General features: G+C 43.4%; 1 protein-coding gene across 1 annotated transcript in view; it reads left to right on the plus strand.

The window, feature by feature from the left end:
• The window catches only part of LOC124787912 (WD repeat-containing protein 3), a 144,460-nt gene extending 123,289 nt beyond the window's left edge, over positions 1-21,171 (plus strand). The window contains exons 13-15 of the mRNA XM_047254898.1: positions 857-1,035; positions 19,052-19,277; positions 20,636-21,171. Coding sequence (XP_047110854.1) covers positions 857-1,035; positions 19,052-19,277; positions 20,636-20,800 — 570 coding nt within the window. The 3' untranslated portion in view covers positions 20,801-21,171. The remainder of the gene's footprint in view (positions 1-856; positions 1,036-19,051; positions 19,278-20,635) is intronic.
• The last annotated feature ends 328 nt before the right edge of the window (positions 21,172-21,499 follow it).

The raw sequence follows: 21,499 nt of genomic DNA on the forward strand, positions 1-21,499 counted from the left end.
TTGTCAGCAACAGCAATTTCTCTTCTTGCTAATAACTATCGTCACAAGGCTTCCATGCCCCACAGATGTGTGACATGTAAATATTGCAAAACAGTGCCTCAAAAAAGATGTACTTATATTTTCCCTATATTTTACATACTGATGAAGAAATACTTCAGTGATCACGTAGTACAATTTCAACTTTCAGTAATACCAGAACTTTCTCTGCTACACTTCTGTTTGCTCATTCCTTGCCGTGGAGTCAAATCTGTAGTGCATTAACAGTGTGCTTTCAGGTGTTCAGCTGAATTATTGAGTCCATTTTTATGCAAAGTGTTTCAGTGACTGACCAAGTGCGTTTCATAAGATGACTGGAGCAGTCAAAATATTGTGTGTAAAAATGAAATCAACAATTCGATTGAACACTCGAAAGCACACCATTAATCAGTTGTGCTGAGGAAACCTGTGACATCTACAAGACATTTCACCTTCCACCTCTTGACATTCTCATCAGGTGTCTTATTATCTTAAATACATACTTTTTTCTTTTACTTTTTCTCTTAAATACATACTTTTTTCTCTTAGTTTTTCTGTCCCAATTAATTAATGTCATGGCTCCTGAAGGAAAGTTCCATTATTTTGCTGAATGGATGGGTGTGTGTCTTGCAAGGTTTGGGTAACAGCAGTCACATATCTTCATATAGTTGAAGTTGCTCCTTTTGTGTAAAGAAGATTATTTTCTCATGATTATTTTAGATGGTCAGTTTGTATAGAGTCAGTTTTTACCATAAGACTTAAAAAAAAAAAAAGTTGCATCTTAAGTTAAACTGTGAATTGTGTTAATAATAGCAATTACTACAAAATTTCGTTTTAATAGGCTGAGCAGCTATTGGAGGCACTGGAAGTGATAAAAGATTATGAATTGCAACTGCAAGAACATGCAGCAAGTAAAGCATCAGCACAGACTGCTCCACCACTTCCACTGCTGATGCAGGCCTACAAAGCTGGAAATTCGAATGAGTACCTGTTTGAAGTACTGCAGCGTATTAAATCCAGGTAGTATTCTCTTGAAAGAAAGATAGATTTAAATGTTCAGTTTTCCAGTAACTTTTTTCTTTTCAAGTTAATGGTTGTTGTCATCACCAACACCACCATTTTCTTCTCTTGTACTTTGGGTCATTAGCAGATTCCCATTCTTGCTGATCATCATTTTCATATTCTGTCTAGCCTTATGTCAAAATATTATAAGCTATAATTAGCATATAATATTTCGATATAATCTTTCTGTTTTCATTTTTGTGATAGGTTCAAACCATCTCTTACTATTACCTTGATCTTTGCCTTTTCAGTTTCAGGATTTGAGCTACTCTTTAATACATAAAAATTAATAAAAATGGTACTCTGAAATTTCAGCACCACAGATTCCTACTTAATATTTGAGAGCAGGGGTTGCAATCAGGATATGGGTAAGAGGGACCCACATGGTACTAGAAGGAATGGAGACTAGGATGAAGGAAAAAGTGTCTGTGAGAGGAGGTGGTCTTAAAAAGAATCTGAAGTAAAGATGTTAAGTGAAACGGATGGTAATAATATAAATGTGAAACGGATGGTAATAATATAAATAATTTCGTGTGGCACAAAAAAGTGAACAACTGGGGGAGGGGGGGGGGGGAGGATATAGAAGGGAGAAAAATAGGCATATAAATAAAAAGCATAATGAACACCCTTAAAGGAAGTAAATGAATAGGATGGGGGTGAGCTGACATAGCTCAGGAGGGATTTAGAATGTGAGAATAGGTTGTCAGTTTAGTTCCTATCTCCTGACTACACAGATACTTGCTTGTTAGTAGGACCCAAACAGTCTACATGACATAGCAAGCTCTTGTGTCTCTTGAGCTATACTGTAGACAATTTTTAGCAACAGTTTACTGAACATCACAAAGGTATGCTGTTCACCTGTCTCTAGCAGTATGCATGAATCGTATGTAGACAGTTGTGCAGTGAACACAAAGTAGCTGGTGGTAAATAACATCAGTAATTTCAAGTGTTCCCCTGCCTTTAATGGTATGCACTTTACCAGTGGTTGGACTGCTAGTAGGTGGTTGAGGGTAGGTGCATGGTGCAGTGAAGCCCAATTCTGGTTAGTTTGATGTGGACTGAAGTTTCAGTGCAAGTAGGAATTAGGTGATGTGGAATTTTTGAGAATTAGCGTGTAAATTTTGGTAGAGAAGCAAAATTATACTGTTTAAGGAAATGGAATAGTTAACATCACTTTTAGTCCTATCCCCAAACATACCATTGATGAACTTGTACAAAACCAGGTGGTACAGTATTTTGGAGGTAAGGAATACCCATTCAGTGTTGCAAAGGTTGACATTGGATAGACCCATTGTCATCCACCTGATTATTTTGCAAGTATGACCCATCATGATGAAGTTATGAGTAAGATGAAACTGGCTTGTCCGTCAATGACTGAAATTTTTGGGAGGGTTTTTGGTGAGTGTTGGAAAGATACAGGAACCGTGGTTCCAAAAGCTAGAGGTAGTGCATCTATGTATTTTTATATGCTTCTATCATCTGAACTGGGAATAGTGTCTTTGAAGGTAAGTAGTGGGCTGACATCTGTCTTTCTGTGAATTTAATAAATTTGTGACTGGCATTTTCTTTTTTATACCAATAACATTGTTTACAAATTTTGATTTGATCTAACTTAAAGTAATTGGGGTGTCCTTAAAAAAGGATATGAAAGCAAGAAAGTAGGCTAACGTAGAAACTAGAAAATTAGTGTTAACTCTGAACTGGCAAAGGTAGAATGGGTTAAGATCACGGTTGGGTTGATAGGAGACAAACTGCAGAGCAAAAGAGGGATTGAAAATGAGGAAGCATGAATGAAAATATTTTTTAAGTGGTTGTTGCAATAATTGGTAAAGTAAGAATATAAATGGTTAATAAGGTGGTAGCAGTGTAGAAGCTTAAAAGAAGGGATTAGAAATCGTGTTCAGAGAATAGGCTCAAAAAACTAAAATCATGATTGTAAATAATCCTGCTTACTTGAGAAGTGGAGTTTGGCAAATTTATCTTACAAAGTTTATACTGAAAGAAGAAAGAAAAATGAAAATGAATACACTATCTGGTGAAAAATATCAAGGCACATATTAGTGGACATTAATATTTTGTGTGTACACCCTTTGCATTTATTACAGCTTGAACTCTGCTGGGACACTTCCAGTGAGGTGTCTGAATGTCGTGGGAGCAAAGGCAGCACCCTTCTTCCTCAAGAGCTGGAACCATTGAAGGTAGTGATTTTGGATGCTGGGATCTACACTGAAATTGAGATTCTAACTTATCCCAATGGTGTTCCATTCGAAGTCATTGGTTTCCAGTCATTGACTGTCCAGTGGCTTCACTCTTTATGCCTCCTCAAGTGTCGCTTAGCATTGACTACAGAAATTTGAGGCTTATGAGAAGCTGCTCAACCATTGTACCCCCATTCTTTTTAACTCTATATACACAGTCATTATTGTGCTAGCTGGATTGCCGGTAGGACTTTGGAACTCAGGGTTTCCCCCCTCTGCCCCCCCCCCCCCCCCCCCAATCCGCCCTCAGCAATGCTTTACAGTCGCTGCACCTGTCAGTCAGTACATGAGATCAGCCTGATGTTGATTTAGCTATGGCTATTCCGTCACTTGGACAGCATTATAAGTGTTGAAATTTCTCTCATGGCTTTGTTATTCAAGCACCATCCAATGATTAGACCATGTTTGAAGTCTGCCTGACACATTCTGCTGTTTCTGCGTCCCTACTGACAATACAATATTCCCTGCCCCTTTTTGTACTAGCAGGTCTGCTTCTTGTGATATCTAGTGGTCAATTCTGCACTACATACTGGTATCTGGACACTTTTGATCAGATAATGCAATTGGGAAAAGTGTGTGGAGAAACAGATACCAGTGATAAGTTAAGTGCTAAGGCTGAGAGAGCTGTGGGCCTCTGCAATTTGGTTTTTTGTTTCATTATTGCTTGTTAATAACAGTTAGTGTTAAAATTGTGCAACACTAGGTGACTGGTAGGAATGCAATAAGCAGATATGGTAGAGGAATGGAAATAAAAATGAACAAGAGATTGACGAATGAGTATTAGGTATGAAGAAAATACATCAACGAAGATAGGGCAAAACAAGGTGCAGGGATGCTAGGGAGCCAGTAGTAAAATATTATGAGAACAGAAACAATAAACAGAAACGAGAAAAAATAAGCACTCACCTGTAGCTGAGTGACGTGTAGAATACAGAAACTTACAACACCACAGATATGTTTCTAACTTCATAGCTACCCCAGTTTTTCTAGTGCAAGTAAACATACACATTCCTACATGTGCCCACATTTGCATGGAAATAACAAAACAAAGATGATGTGACTTACCAAATGAAAGTGCTGGCAGGTCGACAGACACACAAACAAACACAAACATACACACAAAATTCAAGCTTTCGCAACAAACTGTTGCCTCATCAGGAAAGAGGGAAGGAGAGGGAAACACGAAAGGATGACCAAACTCTTTGTCTTTAAATATGTCTGCTTGTGTCTGTATATGTGTGGATGGATATGTGTGTGTGTGCGAGTGTATACCCGTCCTTTTTTCCCCCTAGGGTAAGTCTTTCCGCTCCTGGGATTGGAATGACTCCTTACCCTCTCCCAAAAAACCCACATCCTTTCGTCTTTCCCTCTCCTTCCCTCTTTCCTGATGAGGCAACAGTTTGTTGCGAAAGCTTGAATTTTGTGTGTATGTTTGTGTTTGTTTGTGTGTCTGTCGACCTGCCAGCACTTTCATTTGGTAAGTCACATCATCTTTGTTTTTAGATATATATTTCCTACGTGGAATGTTTCCCTCTATTATAACCATATATATATATATATATATATATATATATATATATATGACACACACACACACACACACACCCATTAGACCTATGACAGGTTTGATGTGGCCCGCCATGACTTCCTCTCCTGTGCAAACCTCTTCATCTCAGAATAGCACTTATATTCGGCGTCCTCAGTTATTTGTTAGATATAATCCAATTTCTCTTTCCCTACATTTTTGATGCTCTACAGCTCCCTCCAGTACCACAAAAGTCATACCCTGATGTCTTAACACATCTATCTAGAAAGGGATAATGTAGATAATTTTAGACCTATTTCTATGCCATCGGTGTTTGCTAAAGTTATTGAAAAGGCTGTGTGTTTAAGGATAATTGATCATTTTATATCATACAATTTGCTATCAAATGTACAGTTCGGCTTTAAAAGTCATTTAACAACTGAAAATGCAATATTCTCTTTTCTCTGTGAGGCACTGGAGTTTCCTCATGGGTCACTCCTTCTATTCTTTCGAGGAGTTCCTTGAAAAATTAAGCTGATTCTTGTTGCATTGTTGATTGTGTTTACTTAAACTTGTGGCTTGACTTTTTCAGGTTCATAAACATTTTATTTTTATCTGTTATTAGTTTTATGTTGTAATTTCATGTACTGATACATTCCATGACCTTGGAGATTTGCTACTCAATTTGGTCCTACGGAACTTGACATGTAATTAAAAATAAATAAATCCTGTCTTTTCGTCTTGGCTGTGTTTACCACACCTTTCTCTCCTCGCCAGTTCTGTGATGAACATGCTCATTTTTATTTTTTTTTTTATCTTATCAGTCCATTTAGTTTTCAATTTTCTTCTGTAGCACTATATCTCAAACACTCCAGTTATCTTTTTTTCTGGTTCTCCACAGTGCATGGTTCACTGCCACGCAATAGTGTGCTCCAGTCGTACATTCTCAGAAATTTCTTCCTCATATTAATGTTAATGTTTACAGTAATAGACTTTGTTTGGCCAAGAATACTCTCTTTGCCTGTGCTGGAATGCTATTTATGTCTTCATTTCTTCATCCATCATCCTGTAACCCCCCCAGGGGATCCACAACTCTTTTGTGGATACGTGCGTAGCGAGCACGGGGCCCCGAGCTAATGTGGCCTTCCTTCCTTTCCGGGCTGCATACCTTCCCTTTCCGCATCCTTCCCCATCCCCTGTCTTCACCCCCCCCCTCACCTCTGGCTCTTTCCTTCACTTTCTCCCCCTCTGGGAGTATGGTTTGTGCCTACGTCCGGAGACGGACGCTTGTAAATGTACCGCATTTTTCTTCTTCCTTGCTTGTATGTCTTCTTCCTTCCCTTGTCCTTCTCCTTTCCTTACCTCTTCTCTTTACCCTTTTCTCCGCTGCGGCGTTTGAGACCCCCTCTTCTTTCCTTTCCCTTTCTCTTTCTTCCTCCCTGTGCGTGTCTGAAGGCCGACCCACGCACTTCCATGCGTAGCCGGTGACGGGGTAACGCGTAATTCCCCGCCCCGGGTAGACAGGTAGGACACGTACGTACCCCCTGGTAAAGGCCAGGCCCAGGGAGGGGTGATTACCCGAGCTGATACCTTCCGAAAGTGCCGATTGGTCCCTCCGTCCGTTTGTCGGGAGGTGTGACCTGAGGTGTGAACAATCACCTAAGGCAGGTGTGCCCTCGGTGAGGGCCCCCACAAGGGAGGAGCGCGCCATCGGAGACGCCGGTAATCATGGGGGATTCTTCCGCAATGGTTTCCTCACCTTCCACTATGTCTGCTCACAAACGTAAGTTCACTGAGTCTCAGCCACAGACGGTTCTTCCATCGTTGCCACAGTTCCTTGTTGTTTCTCGGTCTGACGAAGGTCACGACTTTTCCACGGTCAACCCTTTCATTATTCAGAAAGGTGTCGACGCAATTGCGGGTCCTGTAAAGTCTTGTTCCAGATTACGGAATGGTACCCTGTTGTTAGAAACACACAGTGCCCTCCAGGCTCAAAAATTGCTGCGTACTTCTCTGCTCCACACCTTCCCTGTCCGGGTGGAACCGCACCGTACCTTAAATTCCTCGCGTGGAGTCGTTTATACACGCTCCCTCGATGGATTGTCTGACGAAGAAATTCAGCACTACCTGTCTGACCAGGGCGTCACCGCTGTTCGTCGGGTTATGAAAAGGGTTGACTCGAACATCATTCCAACCCGCACTGTCTTCTTGACATTTGACAAAGTTCAACTCTCATCAAAAATCAAAGCAGGCTATGAGATAATTTCCGTTCGCCCTTATGTCCCAAACCCTACGCGTTGCTATCGATGTCAGCGGTTCAATCACACCAGCCAGTCCTGTTCCAATCCGGCCAAATGTGTTACGTGTGGCAAGGATGCCCATGAGGGTGCTTGTCCACCTCCATCCCCACACTGCATCAACTGTATGGGTGACCACGCTGCTTCCTCTCGAGATTGCCCCGTTTTTAAGGATGAAAAGCTCATCCAGGAAATAAGAGTGAAGGAAAAGGTGTCGACCTTTGCTGCTCGAAAGTTACTCGCCAGTCGACAGCCCACCGTGCCTCAGAAAGGAAAATACAGCACTGTCCTTGCTTCTCCTCGGCCAACAAAGGAGGCGGCCACGCAGACTTGCGACCTCACATTTAGTACCACGGTCGTCAGATCGGCCAGCGCAAAGATCGCCCGTTCAACCTCACCACTTTCGCCTGCCCACTCTATGGCTCACCCTTCGTCGGGTTCTGCTAAATCTCGAGCCCAAAAGTCAGACGCCAAGTCTTCGAAAAAAGAGCATTCTCGTGAAGAGTTTTTACGTACTGCAACTTCACAACCATCGGTTCCTCCTTCATCTCAACATCATACCTCCAAGAAGGCTACGAAGAAACACAGTTCCTCTCCTTCTCCGCCAAGGCGTGTCCCAACTACAGCACCACCTGGCGGAAATCGCCCTCGGCCATCTTCCGTGTCGCCGAGGCGCACTGCTGGTGGCCGGTCAACTGGCCGATCGTTGGTGGCAGGAGCTGCTCCTGACCAACCTATGGATCAGGATCTTCTGCCTTCGACTGAATGCCATTCCATGCTGTCGGTCGCAAGCTCTGAGCAGTTGTTGAGTTGACAGCACCCTTGTTCACGTTTCTCCATTTTCTGTTCACCCTATGTCCATTATCCACTGGAATATCCGCGGCATTCGCGCCAATCGGGATGAATTGTCGATCCTCTTACGATCCTACTCGCCGGTCATCTTCTGTCTCCAGGAAACAAAGCTGCGTCCCCATGACCGCCTTGTTCTCCCTCATTTTCAGTCCGTCCGATATGACCTCCCCTCTGTCGAAGGCACTCCAGCCCATGGAGGACTCATGATTCTGCTCCATGATACTCTCCATTATCACCCAATCCCCTTAAACAGTTCCTTCCAAGCTGTCGCCGTCCGTCTTTCCCTTTCTGGATACACGTTCACTCTATGTACGGTATACATTCCATCGTCTACACCACTGGCACGAGCTGATCTCCTTCATCTTCTTGATCAGCTTCCACCCCCCTATTTGCTGGTTGGGGACTTCAATGCCCACCACCCGCTTTGGGGATCTCCACATCCTTGTCCACGTGGCTCACTATTGCTAGACGTCTTCCACCAAGCGGATCTAGTCTGCCTCAACACTGGGGTCCCCACGTTTTTGTCTGCCTCCACGGCAAATTTATCTCATTTGGACCTTGCGGTCGGTACTGTTCCGCTAGCCCGGCGCTTCGAATGGTTCGCCCTTGATGATACACACTCGAGTGACCACTTTCCATGTGTCCTTCGACTGCAGCCTCAACTGCCATATCTGCGCTCGCGACGCTGGAAGTTTGCCCAAGCCGATTGGACACTTTTTTCGTCTCTAGCGACATTCGATGACCGTCGCTTTCCCAGCGTCGACGATGAGGTGACACATTTTACCGACGTTATTCTCACAGCTGCGGAACGTTCAATACCACGCACCTCCGAATTGCCCCGGCGCCCCCCAGTTCCTTGGTGGAACGAGGCATGCCGTGACGCAATACGTGAGCGGCGACGTGCTCTTCGCATTTTCCGTCACCATCCAACTTTGGCCAACTGTATCCGATATAAGCAGCTCCGTGCGCGATGCCGTCGCGTCATCCGCGATAGCAAGAAGGCAAGCTGGCAATTCTTTATTAGCTCATTTAACACCTTCACTCCCGCCTCGGAAGTTTGGAGTCGGCTTCGACGGTTCTCAGGCGCGCCTAGTTTCTCCCCGGTCTCTGGGCTCACTGTCGCGCATGATACCTTAGTGGACCCCGTCGCAATTTCTAACTCATTGGGTCAGCACTTTGCTGAGATTTCGAGCTCTTCAAATTACCCGCCAGCGTTTCTCCCGAAGAAACGTGCAGCGGAAGTGCGACATCTTGCTTTCTCCTCTCAAAATCGCGAAAGCTACAATACTGTTTTCTCCATGCGCGAACTCCAACATGCACTCTCTTCTTCTCGCTCCTCCGCCCCAGGACCGGATGGTATCCATGTCCAAATGTTGCTGCATTTATCAACCCATAGCCTGCGCTACCTCCTTCGCCTTTATAATCGAATTTGGACCGACAGTACCTTTCCCAGGCGATGGCGGGAAGCTATTGTCGTTCCGAAACCTGGAAAGGACAAACATCTCCCCTCTAGCTATCGCCCCATTTCTCTCACGAGTAGTGTCTGTAAGGTTTTGGAGCGTATGGTGAATTACCGTTTAGCTTGGTGGCTGGAATCCCGCAGTCTTTTAACACCAGCCCAATGCGGATTCCGACAACATCGTTCTGCCGTTGACCATCTTGTTGCTCTCTCCACTTATATCATGAACAATTTCCTCCGGAAACGCCAAACGGTAGCAATATTTTTTGATCTGGAGAGAGCATACGATACCTGTTGGAGGACAGGCATCCTCCGCACACTGTTCTCTTGGGGCTTTCGAGGCCGGCTGCCCCTTTTTCTTCGCGAATTTATGGCAGAGCGCACATTTAGGGTGCGGGTGAACACTACTCTATCCCGTATTTTCTCCCAAGAAAACGGGGTACCCCAGGGCTCCGTGCTGAGTGTTGTACTGTTTGCCATCGCCATTAATCCAATTATGGATTGTCTCCTTCCTGATGTCTCGGGCTCCCTCTTTGTGGACAATTTTGCGATCTACTACAGCTCTCAACGGACCAGCCTTCTTGAAAGACGTCTTCAAGGATGTCTCGATCGCCTCCACTCGTGGAGCATCGAAACCGGCTTCCGTTTCTCACCCAGTAAGACCGTTTGTGTTAATTTTTGGCGACGTAAGGAGTTTCTTCCGCCCTCCTTACATCTCGGTCCTGTCAACCTTCCGTTCTCCGACGTCGCTAAATTCTTGGGTCTTATGTTTGACAGAAAACTGTGCTGGTCCTCCCACGTTTCCTATCTTTCGGCTCGCTGTCTGCGTTCCCTTAACACCCTCCGTGTCCTGAATGGCACCTCTTGGGGAGCGGACCGAGTGGTCCTTCTCCGCCTCTATCGCGCCTTAGTGCGCTCGAAATTGGATTATGGAAGCATAGTCTACTCCTCTGCTCGGCCATCTATTCTTCGGCGTCTCGACTCTATCCACCACCGTGGATTACGTTTAGTGTCTGGAGCTTTTTACACCAGCCCTGTGGAAAGCCTTTATGCTGAGACTGCTGAACCTCCGCTATCCAATCGGCGGGCAGTCCTTCTGAGTCGTTATGCTAGCCATTTGTCTTCCATGCCTGCTAATCCAGCCCATGACCTTTTTTTCGACGCCTCCCTTGATGTCGGGTATGCAGGCCGCTCCTCCTCCCTACTACCCCCGGGAGTCCGCTTCCGTCAACTGCTCCATTCTCTTTCCTTCCGCTTTCCTAAAACCTTCTTGACAACTTGGGGTACAGCACCGCCTTGGCTCCGTCCCCGGATCGACTTGCTCAGAGACCTCTGTCAATTTACCAAGGATGGTACCCCTACACTTGTTTACCGTCGGGCATTTGCTGCTCTATGTGCACAAATGACGGAAGCCACATTTATTTACACCGATGGCTCGAAAACATCGTTAGGTGTAGGGAGTGCCTATATTGTTGGCGACACCCCAAATCACTTCCGGCTTCCCGACCTGTGTTCGGTTTATACTGCGGAGCTTTACGCTATTCTCCAGGCTGTCCACTACATCCGCCGCCATCAGCGGATACAGTACGTAATCTGCTCAGATTCTCTCAGCTCTCTCCTCAGTCTCCAAGCTCTTTACCCTGTGCACCCTCTGGTCCACCGGATTCAGGACTGTCTGCGCTTGCTCCACCTGGGGGGCGTCTCAGTGGCGTTGCTCTGGCTCCCAGGACACGCTGGTATCTGTGGAAATGAGGCGGCCGATATAGCGGCCAAGGCTGCAGTCTCTCTTCCTCGGCCAGCTATTCAGTCTCTTCCGTTTACCGATCTACGGAGCGGTTTATGTCGCCGAGTTGCTCATTTATGGCATGCGCATTGGTCAACACTTCCCCATAATAAATTGCGGGAAGTGAAAGCCCTTCCTTGCGCATGGACCTCTTCCTCCCGATCGCGTCGTCGGGAGGAGATAATTTTAGCTAGACTCCGGATAGGGCACTGTCTTTTTAGTCATCGACATCTTTTAAGCGGTGATCCTCCCCCACTCTGTCCCCACTGCTCTCAGCCGTGGACGGTCAGACACCTTTTAATTGAATGCCCCTATTTTAATCCGTTACGCTCCCGTCTACAGCTATCGCCTGATCTATCGTCGATTTTAGCAGATGACACGCGCTCGGCTGACCGCGTTCTACAGTTTATTAGTGACAGTGAAATGACGTCAGTCATTTGAAGCCTTTTTTTTGGGGGACAACCAACCCCTTTCTATAGTGGATTTTTAAGCATTCCTTCTGCCTTTAGTTTCTCAAATTTTATGACTTTGTTCCCATTGCTACTGATTTTAAATTTCGTTTTTTTCCTGTTTTCTACGTCACGGGCTGGGCGCTAATGACCATAGAAGTTTTGCGCCCTAAAACCACAAAAAAAAAAAAAAAAAAAAAAAAAATCATCCTGTAACGGCTGGCTCAGCTGATTTTTTCATGGCTAATTTTGCATCCAAGATAGCAGAAGTCCTTAGTCTACTTTGTGGTCCCCAATTTTGACAGTAAGCTTCTCACTTATCTCATTTCTGCTAGTTCTCATTACTTTTGTCTTTCTTCTCTTTTTGCTTATTCCTTATTCTATGGTTAGTAGATGGTTTCCTGTCAGCAGGTCTCTCAATTCTTCCTGCTTTCACTGATGACTACAGTGTCGTCTGCTTATTTTATCACTGATATTCTTTCACCATGAACCATAATTCCACTCTAGAACCTACCTACACTGAGGAGCCAAAGAAACTGGTACACCTGCCTAATATTGTGTAGGGCCTCAGCGAGCATGCAGGAGTTCTGCAGTATGACGTGGCATGGACTCGACTAATGTCTGAAGTAGTGCTGGAGGAAATTGACACCATGAGTTCTGCAACGGTGTCCATAAATCTGCATGAGTATGAGGGGGTGTAGATCTCTTCTGATCAGCATGTGGCAAGGCATCCCAGATATGCTCAGTAATGTTCATGTCTGGGGAGTTTGGTGGCCAGCAGAAGTGTTTAAACTCGTAAGAGCGTTCCGGGAGCCTCTCTGTAGTAATTCTGGACATGTGGGGTGTCGCATTCTCCTGCTGGAATTGCCCAAGTCCGTCTGAATGCACAATGGACATGAATGGATTCAGGTGATGCGTACGTACGTGTCACCCGTCGTAGTCGTATCTAGAAATATCAGGGGTCCCAACTCACTCCGATTACATACACCCCACAGCCTTACAGAGCCTCCACCACTTTGAACAGTCCCCTGTGACATGTAGGGTCCATTGATTCATGAGGTCATCTCCATACCCGTACACGTCCATCCCCTTGATACAATTTGAAATTAGACTCCTCCGACCAGGCAACATGTTTACGGTCATCAACAGTCCAGTGTCGGTGTTGACAGTCCCAGGCGTAAAGCTTTGTTTTGTGCAGTCATCAAGAGTACATGAGTGGGCCTTCGGCTCAGAAAGCCCATATCGATGACGTTTCGTTGAATGGTTCGCACGCTGACACTTGTTGATGTCCCATCATTGAAATCTGCAGCAATATGCGGAAGGGTTGCACTTCTGTCATGTTAAATGATTCTCTTCAGTCATCGTTGGCCCCATTTTTGTAGGATCTTTTTACTTAGGGTCAGTTGGCAATTTTTGCACCATACAGATATCTTTTCTAAATCATTTTGCAATTTGTTTTGATCTTCTCATGACTTTACTAGATGATAAACAACGGCATCATCTGCAAACGACCTAAGACAGCTGCTTAGGTTGTCTCTTAAATCATTTATATACATAAGGAACAGCAAGAGGACCTATAACAGTGCCTTGGGGAATGCCAAAAATCATTCCTGTTTTACTCTATGACTTTCCGTCAGTTACTAATAACAGTGACCTCTCCAACAGGAAGTCGCAAATCAAGTTGCATAATTGAGATGATATTCCATAAGCAGGCAATTTGACTACAAGTCGCCAATGTGGTACAGTGTCAAAAGCCCTCTGGAAGTCTAAAAATATGGAATCAATTTGAAATCCCTTTTCAGAAGCACTCGACATACTGTATGAATAAAGAGCTAGTTGTGTTTCACAAGAATGATGTTTTCTAAATCCATGTTGACTGTATGTCAATAGACGGTTCTCTTTGAGGTAATTCATAATTTTTAAACATAGTATATGTTCGAGAATCCTGCTGCGTATTAACATTAATGATAGGGTCCTGTAATTTAGTGGATTACTCCTACACCCTTTCTTGAATATTGGCATGACCTGTGCAACTTTCTAGTCTTTGGGCACAGAGCTGTGGAGCTATTGCATCAGCACATTCTGAAAGGAAACTAATTAATATGCAGTCTGGACCAGAAGACTTGCTTTTATTAAGTGATTTAAGTTGCTTCACTACTCCAAGGATATCTACTTCTAACTTATTCATGTTGGCATCTGTTCTTGATTTGAATTCTGGAATATTTACTTCATCTTCTTTGATGAAGAAATTTCAGAAGGCTGTGTTCAGTAACTCTGCTTTAGCAGCACTGTCATGGACAGTATTTCCATTGCTGTTGCACAGAGAAGACGTTGATTGTGTCTTGCTGCTAGCATACGTTACATACAACCGGAATCTCTTTGACTTTCTTCCAGGTTTCTAGACAAAGTTTTGTTGTGGTAACTATTATAAGTATTTCACGGAAACTGTTATAAGCAGCTTGCATCGATGTCCACGCTAAATTGCAATCTTCTGTAGATCACCAATCTTGGGAGATTTTGTGTTCGTTTAAATTTGAGGTGCTGCTTTTGTTATTTCTACAACAGTGTTCTGACCCATTTTGTGTACCAAGGGCATCAGCTCTCTCATTTATTAATTTATTTGGTATAAATCTCTGAATTGCTGTTGATATTACTTCTTTGAATTCAAGTCACATCTGGTCTGCACTTTTCTTACATTGTTGATTTAGAAGTGGAGATTGTCTTTCAGGAAGGCGTCAAGTGAATTTTTATATGCTTTGTTTTGAATAGGTATAGTTTTCATTTATTTGTAGAAGATTTGGGAGTTACAACATTCAGTCTCACTACGACAACCCTTTTTTCGCTAATTCCTGTATCCATTTTGATGCTCTTTATTAGCTCAGGATTATTTGTTGCTAGGAGGTTCAAGTGTGTTTTCACAGTCGTTTACTATTCAAGTGGGCTTATGAACTAATTGCGCAAAATAATTTTCAGAGAATATACTCTCCTGGAAATTGAAATAAGAACACCGTGAATTCATTGTCCCAGGAAGGGGAAACTTTATTGACACATTCCTGGGGTCAGATACATCACATGATCACACTGACAGAACCACAAGCACATAGACACAGGCAACAGAGCATGCACAATGTCGGCACTAGTACAGTGTATATCCACCTTTCGCAGCAATGCAGGCTGCTATTCTCCCATGGAGACGATCGTAGAGATGCTGGATGTAGTCCTGTGGAACGGCTTGCCATGCCATTTCCACCTGGCGCCTCAGTTGGACCAGCGTTCGTGCTGGACGTGCAGACCGCGTGAGATGACGCTTCATCCAGACCCAAACATGCTCAATGGGGGACAGATCCGGAGATCTTGCTGGCCAGGGTAGTTGACTTACACCTTCTAGAGCACGTTGGGTGGCACGGGATACATGCGGACGTGCATTGTCCTGTTGGAACAGCAAGTTCCCTTGCCGGTCTAGGAATGGTAGAACGATGGGTTCGATGACGGTTTGGATGTACCGTGCACTATTCAGTGTCCCCTCGACGAACACCAGTGGTGTACGGCCAGTGTAGGAGATCGCTCCCCACACCATGATGCCTGGTGTTGGCCCTGTGTGCCTCGGTCGTATGCAGTCCTGATTGTGGCGCTCACCTGCACGGCGCCAAACACGTGTACGACCATCATTGGCTCCAAGGCAGAAGCGACTCTCATCGCTGAAGACGACACGTCTCCATTCGTCCCTCCATTCACGCCTGTCGCGACACCACTGGAGGCGGGCTGCACGATGTTGGGGCGTGAGCGGAAGACGGCCTAACGGTGTGCGGGACCGTAGCCCAGCTTCATGGAGACGGTTGCGAATGGTCCTCGCCGATACCCCAGGAGCAACAGTGTCCCTAATTTGCTGGGAAGTGGCGGTGCGGTCCCCTACGCCACTGCGTAGGATCCTACGGTCTTGGCGTGCATCCGTGCGTCGCTGCGGTCCGGTCCCAGGTCGACGGGCACGTGCACCTTCCGCCGACCACTGGCGACAACATTGATGTACTGTGGAGACCTCACGCCCCACGTGTTGAGCAATTCGGCAGTACGTCCACCCGGCCTCCCGCATGCCCACTATACGCCCTCACTCAAAGTCCGTCAACTGCACATACGGTTCACGTCCACGCTGTCGCGGCATGCTACCAGTGTTAAAGACTGCGATGGAGCTCCGTATGCCACGGCAAACTGGCTGGCACTGACGGTGGCAGTGCACAAATGCTGCGCAGCTAGCGCCATTCGACGGCCAACACCGCGGTTCCTGGTGTGTCCGCTGTGCCGTGCGTGTGATCATTGCTTGTACAGCCCTCTCGCAGTGTCTGGAGCAAGTATGGTGGGTCGGACACACCGGTGTCAATGTGTTCTTTTTTCCATTTCCAGGAGTGTAGTTAGCACAATTTCGGACGGTATTTAATGCGTACCACCAGATTTGAACATGTATTTCCGCCAACATATTGAGGGTAAATTGAAGTCACCACCAATTATAATATTATGAATTGGGTATGTGTTTGAAATTAGACTCAAGTTTTCTTTGAACCTTTCAGCAGTTATGGCATCTGAGTTGGGAGGTTGGTAAAAAGGATCCAATTATTATTTTATTCCAATTGCCAAGGATGACCTCTACCCACACTAACTCACAGGAACTATCTACTTCAAATTTCACTACAAGAGGAACTACTTCTGACAGCAACAAACACACCACCGCCAACTGTGTGTTTAGCCTATCCTTTCTGAACAGCATTAGCTCCTTCGCAAAAATTTTGATTGAACTTACCTCAGCTTTAGCCAAATTTCAGTGCCTATAATGATTTCAGCATTAGTGCTTTTTTTAACGCTTGGAGCTCTGGTACTTTTCCAACTCAGCTACGACATTTTGTAACTGTTATGCCGACAGTTCTTGGATCTTTGTTCTTCCTGTGTTTGACCTGCACACTTTGAGACTGAAGCCCTTTTTGTGTTTACTCGAGACCCCCTAACCAAAAAAACCGCCCAATCCACGCCAGACAACTTCTGCTACCCATGGAACCGCCCCTGCGTGTAGAGGATTCCTGACCTATGTAGTGCATTTACCTTCCTTGCACTTACAATTTATCTGTCCAACTTCTGTGGTCGCCCTTTTTAGAGACATCCATTCTTCTTCCACTAAACTGCCTTCTGTAGTATTAATGACTGCAGTATCTACAGTAGATCCAGAGTTCATTGTTAAGTAAACATCTATTCATAAATATGGATGGACAACTGAACTAAAAGCTACTTATTGGTCCTTGGTCACAAGTAAATATCAGAATGAGAATAACACTGATGACAGGCGATAACAGGTGCAGTCACCAATAGTAATTTAACAGTGCCAAAACAGTCAAATGTTTTCGCACAGAACTTAATGCATCAAGAATCAGGTGACACTCTGTTGTCTCTCCCAGTGGTCCAGGAGGGCAGAAACGTGGTTGCAGACTGCTTGCAGTGATGGCTAGAGGAAGGCGTAACTGTGAAACTGAAGTATCAGTGTGTGAATATGAATAGTACTACTTCATGTCTGTGGAATATTTTCAAAATCTATAAAATATAAACTGGTTTGTGTGCATGGGTATGATTTGTACATACACAGCAAGTAATGTAATTTCTTGCACAATATTTTTATCTTCCACACTGATAAATGGCTGAATAAGTGCTCAAGTACTAGATTCAAATGATTTATCATTTTTAAATGATGAAAAGAATCTTTTCACTGAGAAGCATAGTGGATAGCTCAGTCAATTAAAATACTAAATAATATTTCAGTTGAAAGAATGAATATGTCGTTCAGCTGATGGAAAACTTACAGATTGGTTTCACTAGGAAAGGAAGATGAGTAATTCAGTCAATATTCAAAAATACGACAAACTGAGTCAATCATTTTCATTCATTTGTTCCCATAGACTAGTTTCACTCAAAAGAATGAATAAATAATTCAGCCATTATGTACAACTACAACCAAATGAATCTGTTGGTTTCCAATAACTGACTGAATCAATTGTTTTCATTTGGTTGTTCCCACCACTACTTATACTGTAGTATTCCTGTCTTTTCCTGAGAAGTTTTGTACTTTCAGCTTTCATTGATCAATTGAAATATTTCTTCAGTTACCTACAGTTTCTTCACATTTATCTTCCTTGTACATACACTTCTGTGATTGCCCTTTGTAGAGATGTCCATTCCTCTTCCACCTAACTGCTATCTGGAGTAATAATTACTGCAGTATCTACAGTCCAAAAGATTTCAAACGCACAACATCATTTGTCAGTATTTCCATATTCCACTTCTTTCCATGTTGATTCTTTCTGTCAGTTTTCTTAAACTTCAGCTTACTCTAAATTGTGGTGTGAGTCTATCTCTGTTCTTGGATAAACCTTAGACTCCAGTATCTTGTTTTTGTGATCTCTGTCTGATATCTTCCAGTGTCCTCAAGGTGTTTGCAAGTGTAACTCCTCTTGTGATTTTTGAACTGTGAATTCACTATTACTAGCTGAAATGTATTGCAGAACTCAAATAGTCATTCTCTTCTCATATTACTTCTATTGAGCCCATATTTTCCTGTAACATCATCTTGTGTTTCTTCCTCTAGTGTTACAATCCATAATAAATACTAGATTATCATCTCCTTGTACATTTTGAGTTATCCGTTTAAAGCTATTATAAGCTCTCTCCAGCCCTTGATCTTCTGCTTGTGCCTTCATCATGTATACCTGAATTTTTATTGTTGATGTTGCACTGCTCTCAATTCTGATGAGTATAATTCTATTACTGGATTGTTAAAAGTCACCCACTCTCTGACCTACCTTTCTGTATGGAACAAATCCTACTTCTGTTATACCATTACTTTATATCCATTTGACCAGAAATCCGTATCTTCTTTCCATTTCAGTTCACTGACCCCCACCCTCTCACCCTGTAGGAGGAGGAGGAGGAGGAGGAGGAGGAGGAGGAGGTTAGTGTTTAACATCCCATCAACAATGAGATCATTAGAGATGGGGCACAAGTTTCAATTAGGGACCAATGGGGAAGAAAATCAGCTGTGCCCTTTCAAAGGAACCATCCTGGCATTTGCCTGAAGCAGTTTACAGAAATCACAGAAAACCGAAATCAGGATGGCTGGACGCGGGGTTGAACCATTGTCCTCCCAAATGCGAGTCCAGTGTGCTAACCCACAGTAGGGAAGCTAGAAAACCTGAAAAGGGAAATGCAAAGGCTCAACAGTGCATTAGTAGTTCTTAAATGAGAATATTGTAAAAATGGGAATGGCTCTTTCTTGATCATATTTAAAGGAATATTAAATACTGTTCCTGTTTGTCCTCAGTGAACTAGAGGAGGCCTTGCTACTGCTTCCATTCCCTTCTGTCTGCGAACTGCTGACACTTCTGCCACGCCTACTGAAATACAGCAGTTACGGGACTGAACTTGCAAGCCGTGTTTCAATATTTCTTGTGAGGATGCATCATGGACCTATTGTAAGCAATCGGAATCTGCTTCCTGTTCTTAAGCAGCTGCAGGAGATAACATTTCGAAGATTGAATGAACTTCGGGTAAGTGATTTGCATTTTCTTTTTTAATTTTTTTTAAATTTTTTATTTATTTATTTTTTTACTTTCTGTTCTTCGTAAAAGATTGAAGGCTTTCATCATATGGTGGCAGATTTAGGTTTGCAGCTCTGTTCTGTTTCTATATGTTGTATCATTAAGCGCATAATACAGGGTGATTCAAAAAGAATACCACAACTTTAGGAATTTAAAACTCTGCAACGACAAAAGGCAGAGCTAAGCAGTATCTGTCGGCGAATTAAGGGAGCTATAAAGTTTCATTTAGTTGTACATTTGTTCACTTGAGGCGCTGTTGACTAGGCGTCAGCGTCAGTTGATGCTAAGATGGCGACCGCTCAACAGAAAGCTTTTTGTGTTATTGAGTACGGCAGAAGTGAATCGATGACAGTTGTTCAGTGTGCATTTCAAAGGAAGTATGGTGTTAAACCTCCTGATAGGTGGTGTATTAAACATTGGTGTAAACAGTTTACAGAGAATGGGTGTTTGTGCAAAGGGAAAAGTTCTGGACGGCCGACAACGAGTGATGAAAATGTAGCACGCATCCAGCAAGCATTTGTTCGCAGCCCAGGAAAATCGACTCACAGAGCTAGCAGAGAGCTGCAAATTCCACAATAAACTGTATGGATCGGCCGCCAGGCAGCCCGTGACAGAGCACTTCATCACTGGCCTCCAAGAAGCCCTGATCTTACCCCCTGCGATTTTTTCTTATGGGGGTATGTTAAGGATATGGTGTTTCGGCCACGTCTCCCAGCCACCATTGATGATTTGAAACGAGAAATAACAGCAGCTATCCAAACTGTTATGCCTGATATGCTACAGAGAGTGTGGAACGAGTTGGAGTATCGGGTTGATATTGCTCGAGTGTCTGGAGGGGGCCATATTGAACATCTCTGAACTTGTTTTTGAGTGAAAAAAAAAACCTTTTTAAGTACTCTTTGTAATGATGTATAACAGAAGGTTATATTATGTTTCTTTCATTAAATACACATTTTTAAAGTTGTGGTATTCTTTTTGAATCACCCTGTATATCATCTGTAATTTGATTGAAGAAAACTTAAGCAAGCTTGTTTTATTATTGATTTGGAGGAATCTTATCCCTTTTGCGTGCCCATTTCCTATGTATCTAATGTGTTCATGTTGCCATAACACACTCATTACACTGTTTACAGTTTAGTTCATCTATGATTCCTTCTGTGAAGTCCTGTTTTTGGCCATCAGTTTTGTTGTAAACTGCCTTCTCACACATCTGTTCCCCTTTCTTCTGAAAAACCTTTATTCCTTGGTCATATCCTTTTACTCTTGGTAGTTCTAATAGTTATAATATTTATTTATTTATTTTTCAGGATGTGGTTGGTTACAACTTACATGGCCTTCAGTTTCTGCAGAGAGAGCTTGAGGCTAAGCAGAGTGTACAGTTGTTTCTTGATGCGACAGTGGAGAAGAGGAATAGAGACAAGCAGAGAAGGAAAAGAGAGAGAGTTGCTAAAAGGGCTCTACTCACAATGTAGACTACTTTTCATATGAAATGTGTGTATGTAATGATTGAATTATTGTGCATATTGTACAGAGAAAAGATTTTTCACCATCACCATCAGAAACGTATTCTTATCTTAAACTCAAGTATTACCAAATACTGGTTTGGTACTATTTCTTTGGTGCCTGTTCCAGAAGTGTATTATTCTGCTGGTAATGCCTTACTGAATAAGGTAAAATTATTGAAATCATTGTGCCTGTAAAGTGTATATTAATTTTAACAGCTGGATCATCTTAGCAATTTTTCTAATCCTGTCTCATTGTTATAAAGTGTATTTGGAGTTGTAATATGTCTGTTATCTTCAAAACTTTATTTATCTATTAAAAAGTGAAACAATACATTTTATACACTTTTCTCAGAAAGGTTAATGTCTAGTTGATGAAAATTATAAACATCGCTTATGGTTGTAAGTTATAGTTTTGACAGTTGGTCATCTTCATCTAGAAACAAAAAAAATGTGTCATTGATATACAAGGTAGAGAACAACTTTCACTGAAAGGAATCCAGCTCAAGAATAAATGGAAGAGGAGTGCTACTGCTGTGTCAACCCTCAGTTGTGCAATATACTTAAAGACAAAAAACATTCCACCTTTGTCATAATCCTTGACATCAAAAGAGAAGCAACTTCCTGGCAGATTAAAACTGTATGCCAGACCAAGACTCGAACTCGGGG

The sequence above is a fragment of the Schistocerca piceifrons genome, chromosome 3 (assembly GCF_021461385.2).
Source record: "Schistocerca piceifrons isolate TAMUIC-IGC-003096 chromosome 3, iqSchPice1.1, whole genome shotgun sequence".
Classification (NCBI taxonomy): Eukaryota; Metazoa; Arthropoda; class Insecta; order Orthoptera; family Acrididae; genus Schistocerca; species Schistocerca piceifrons.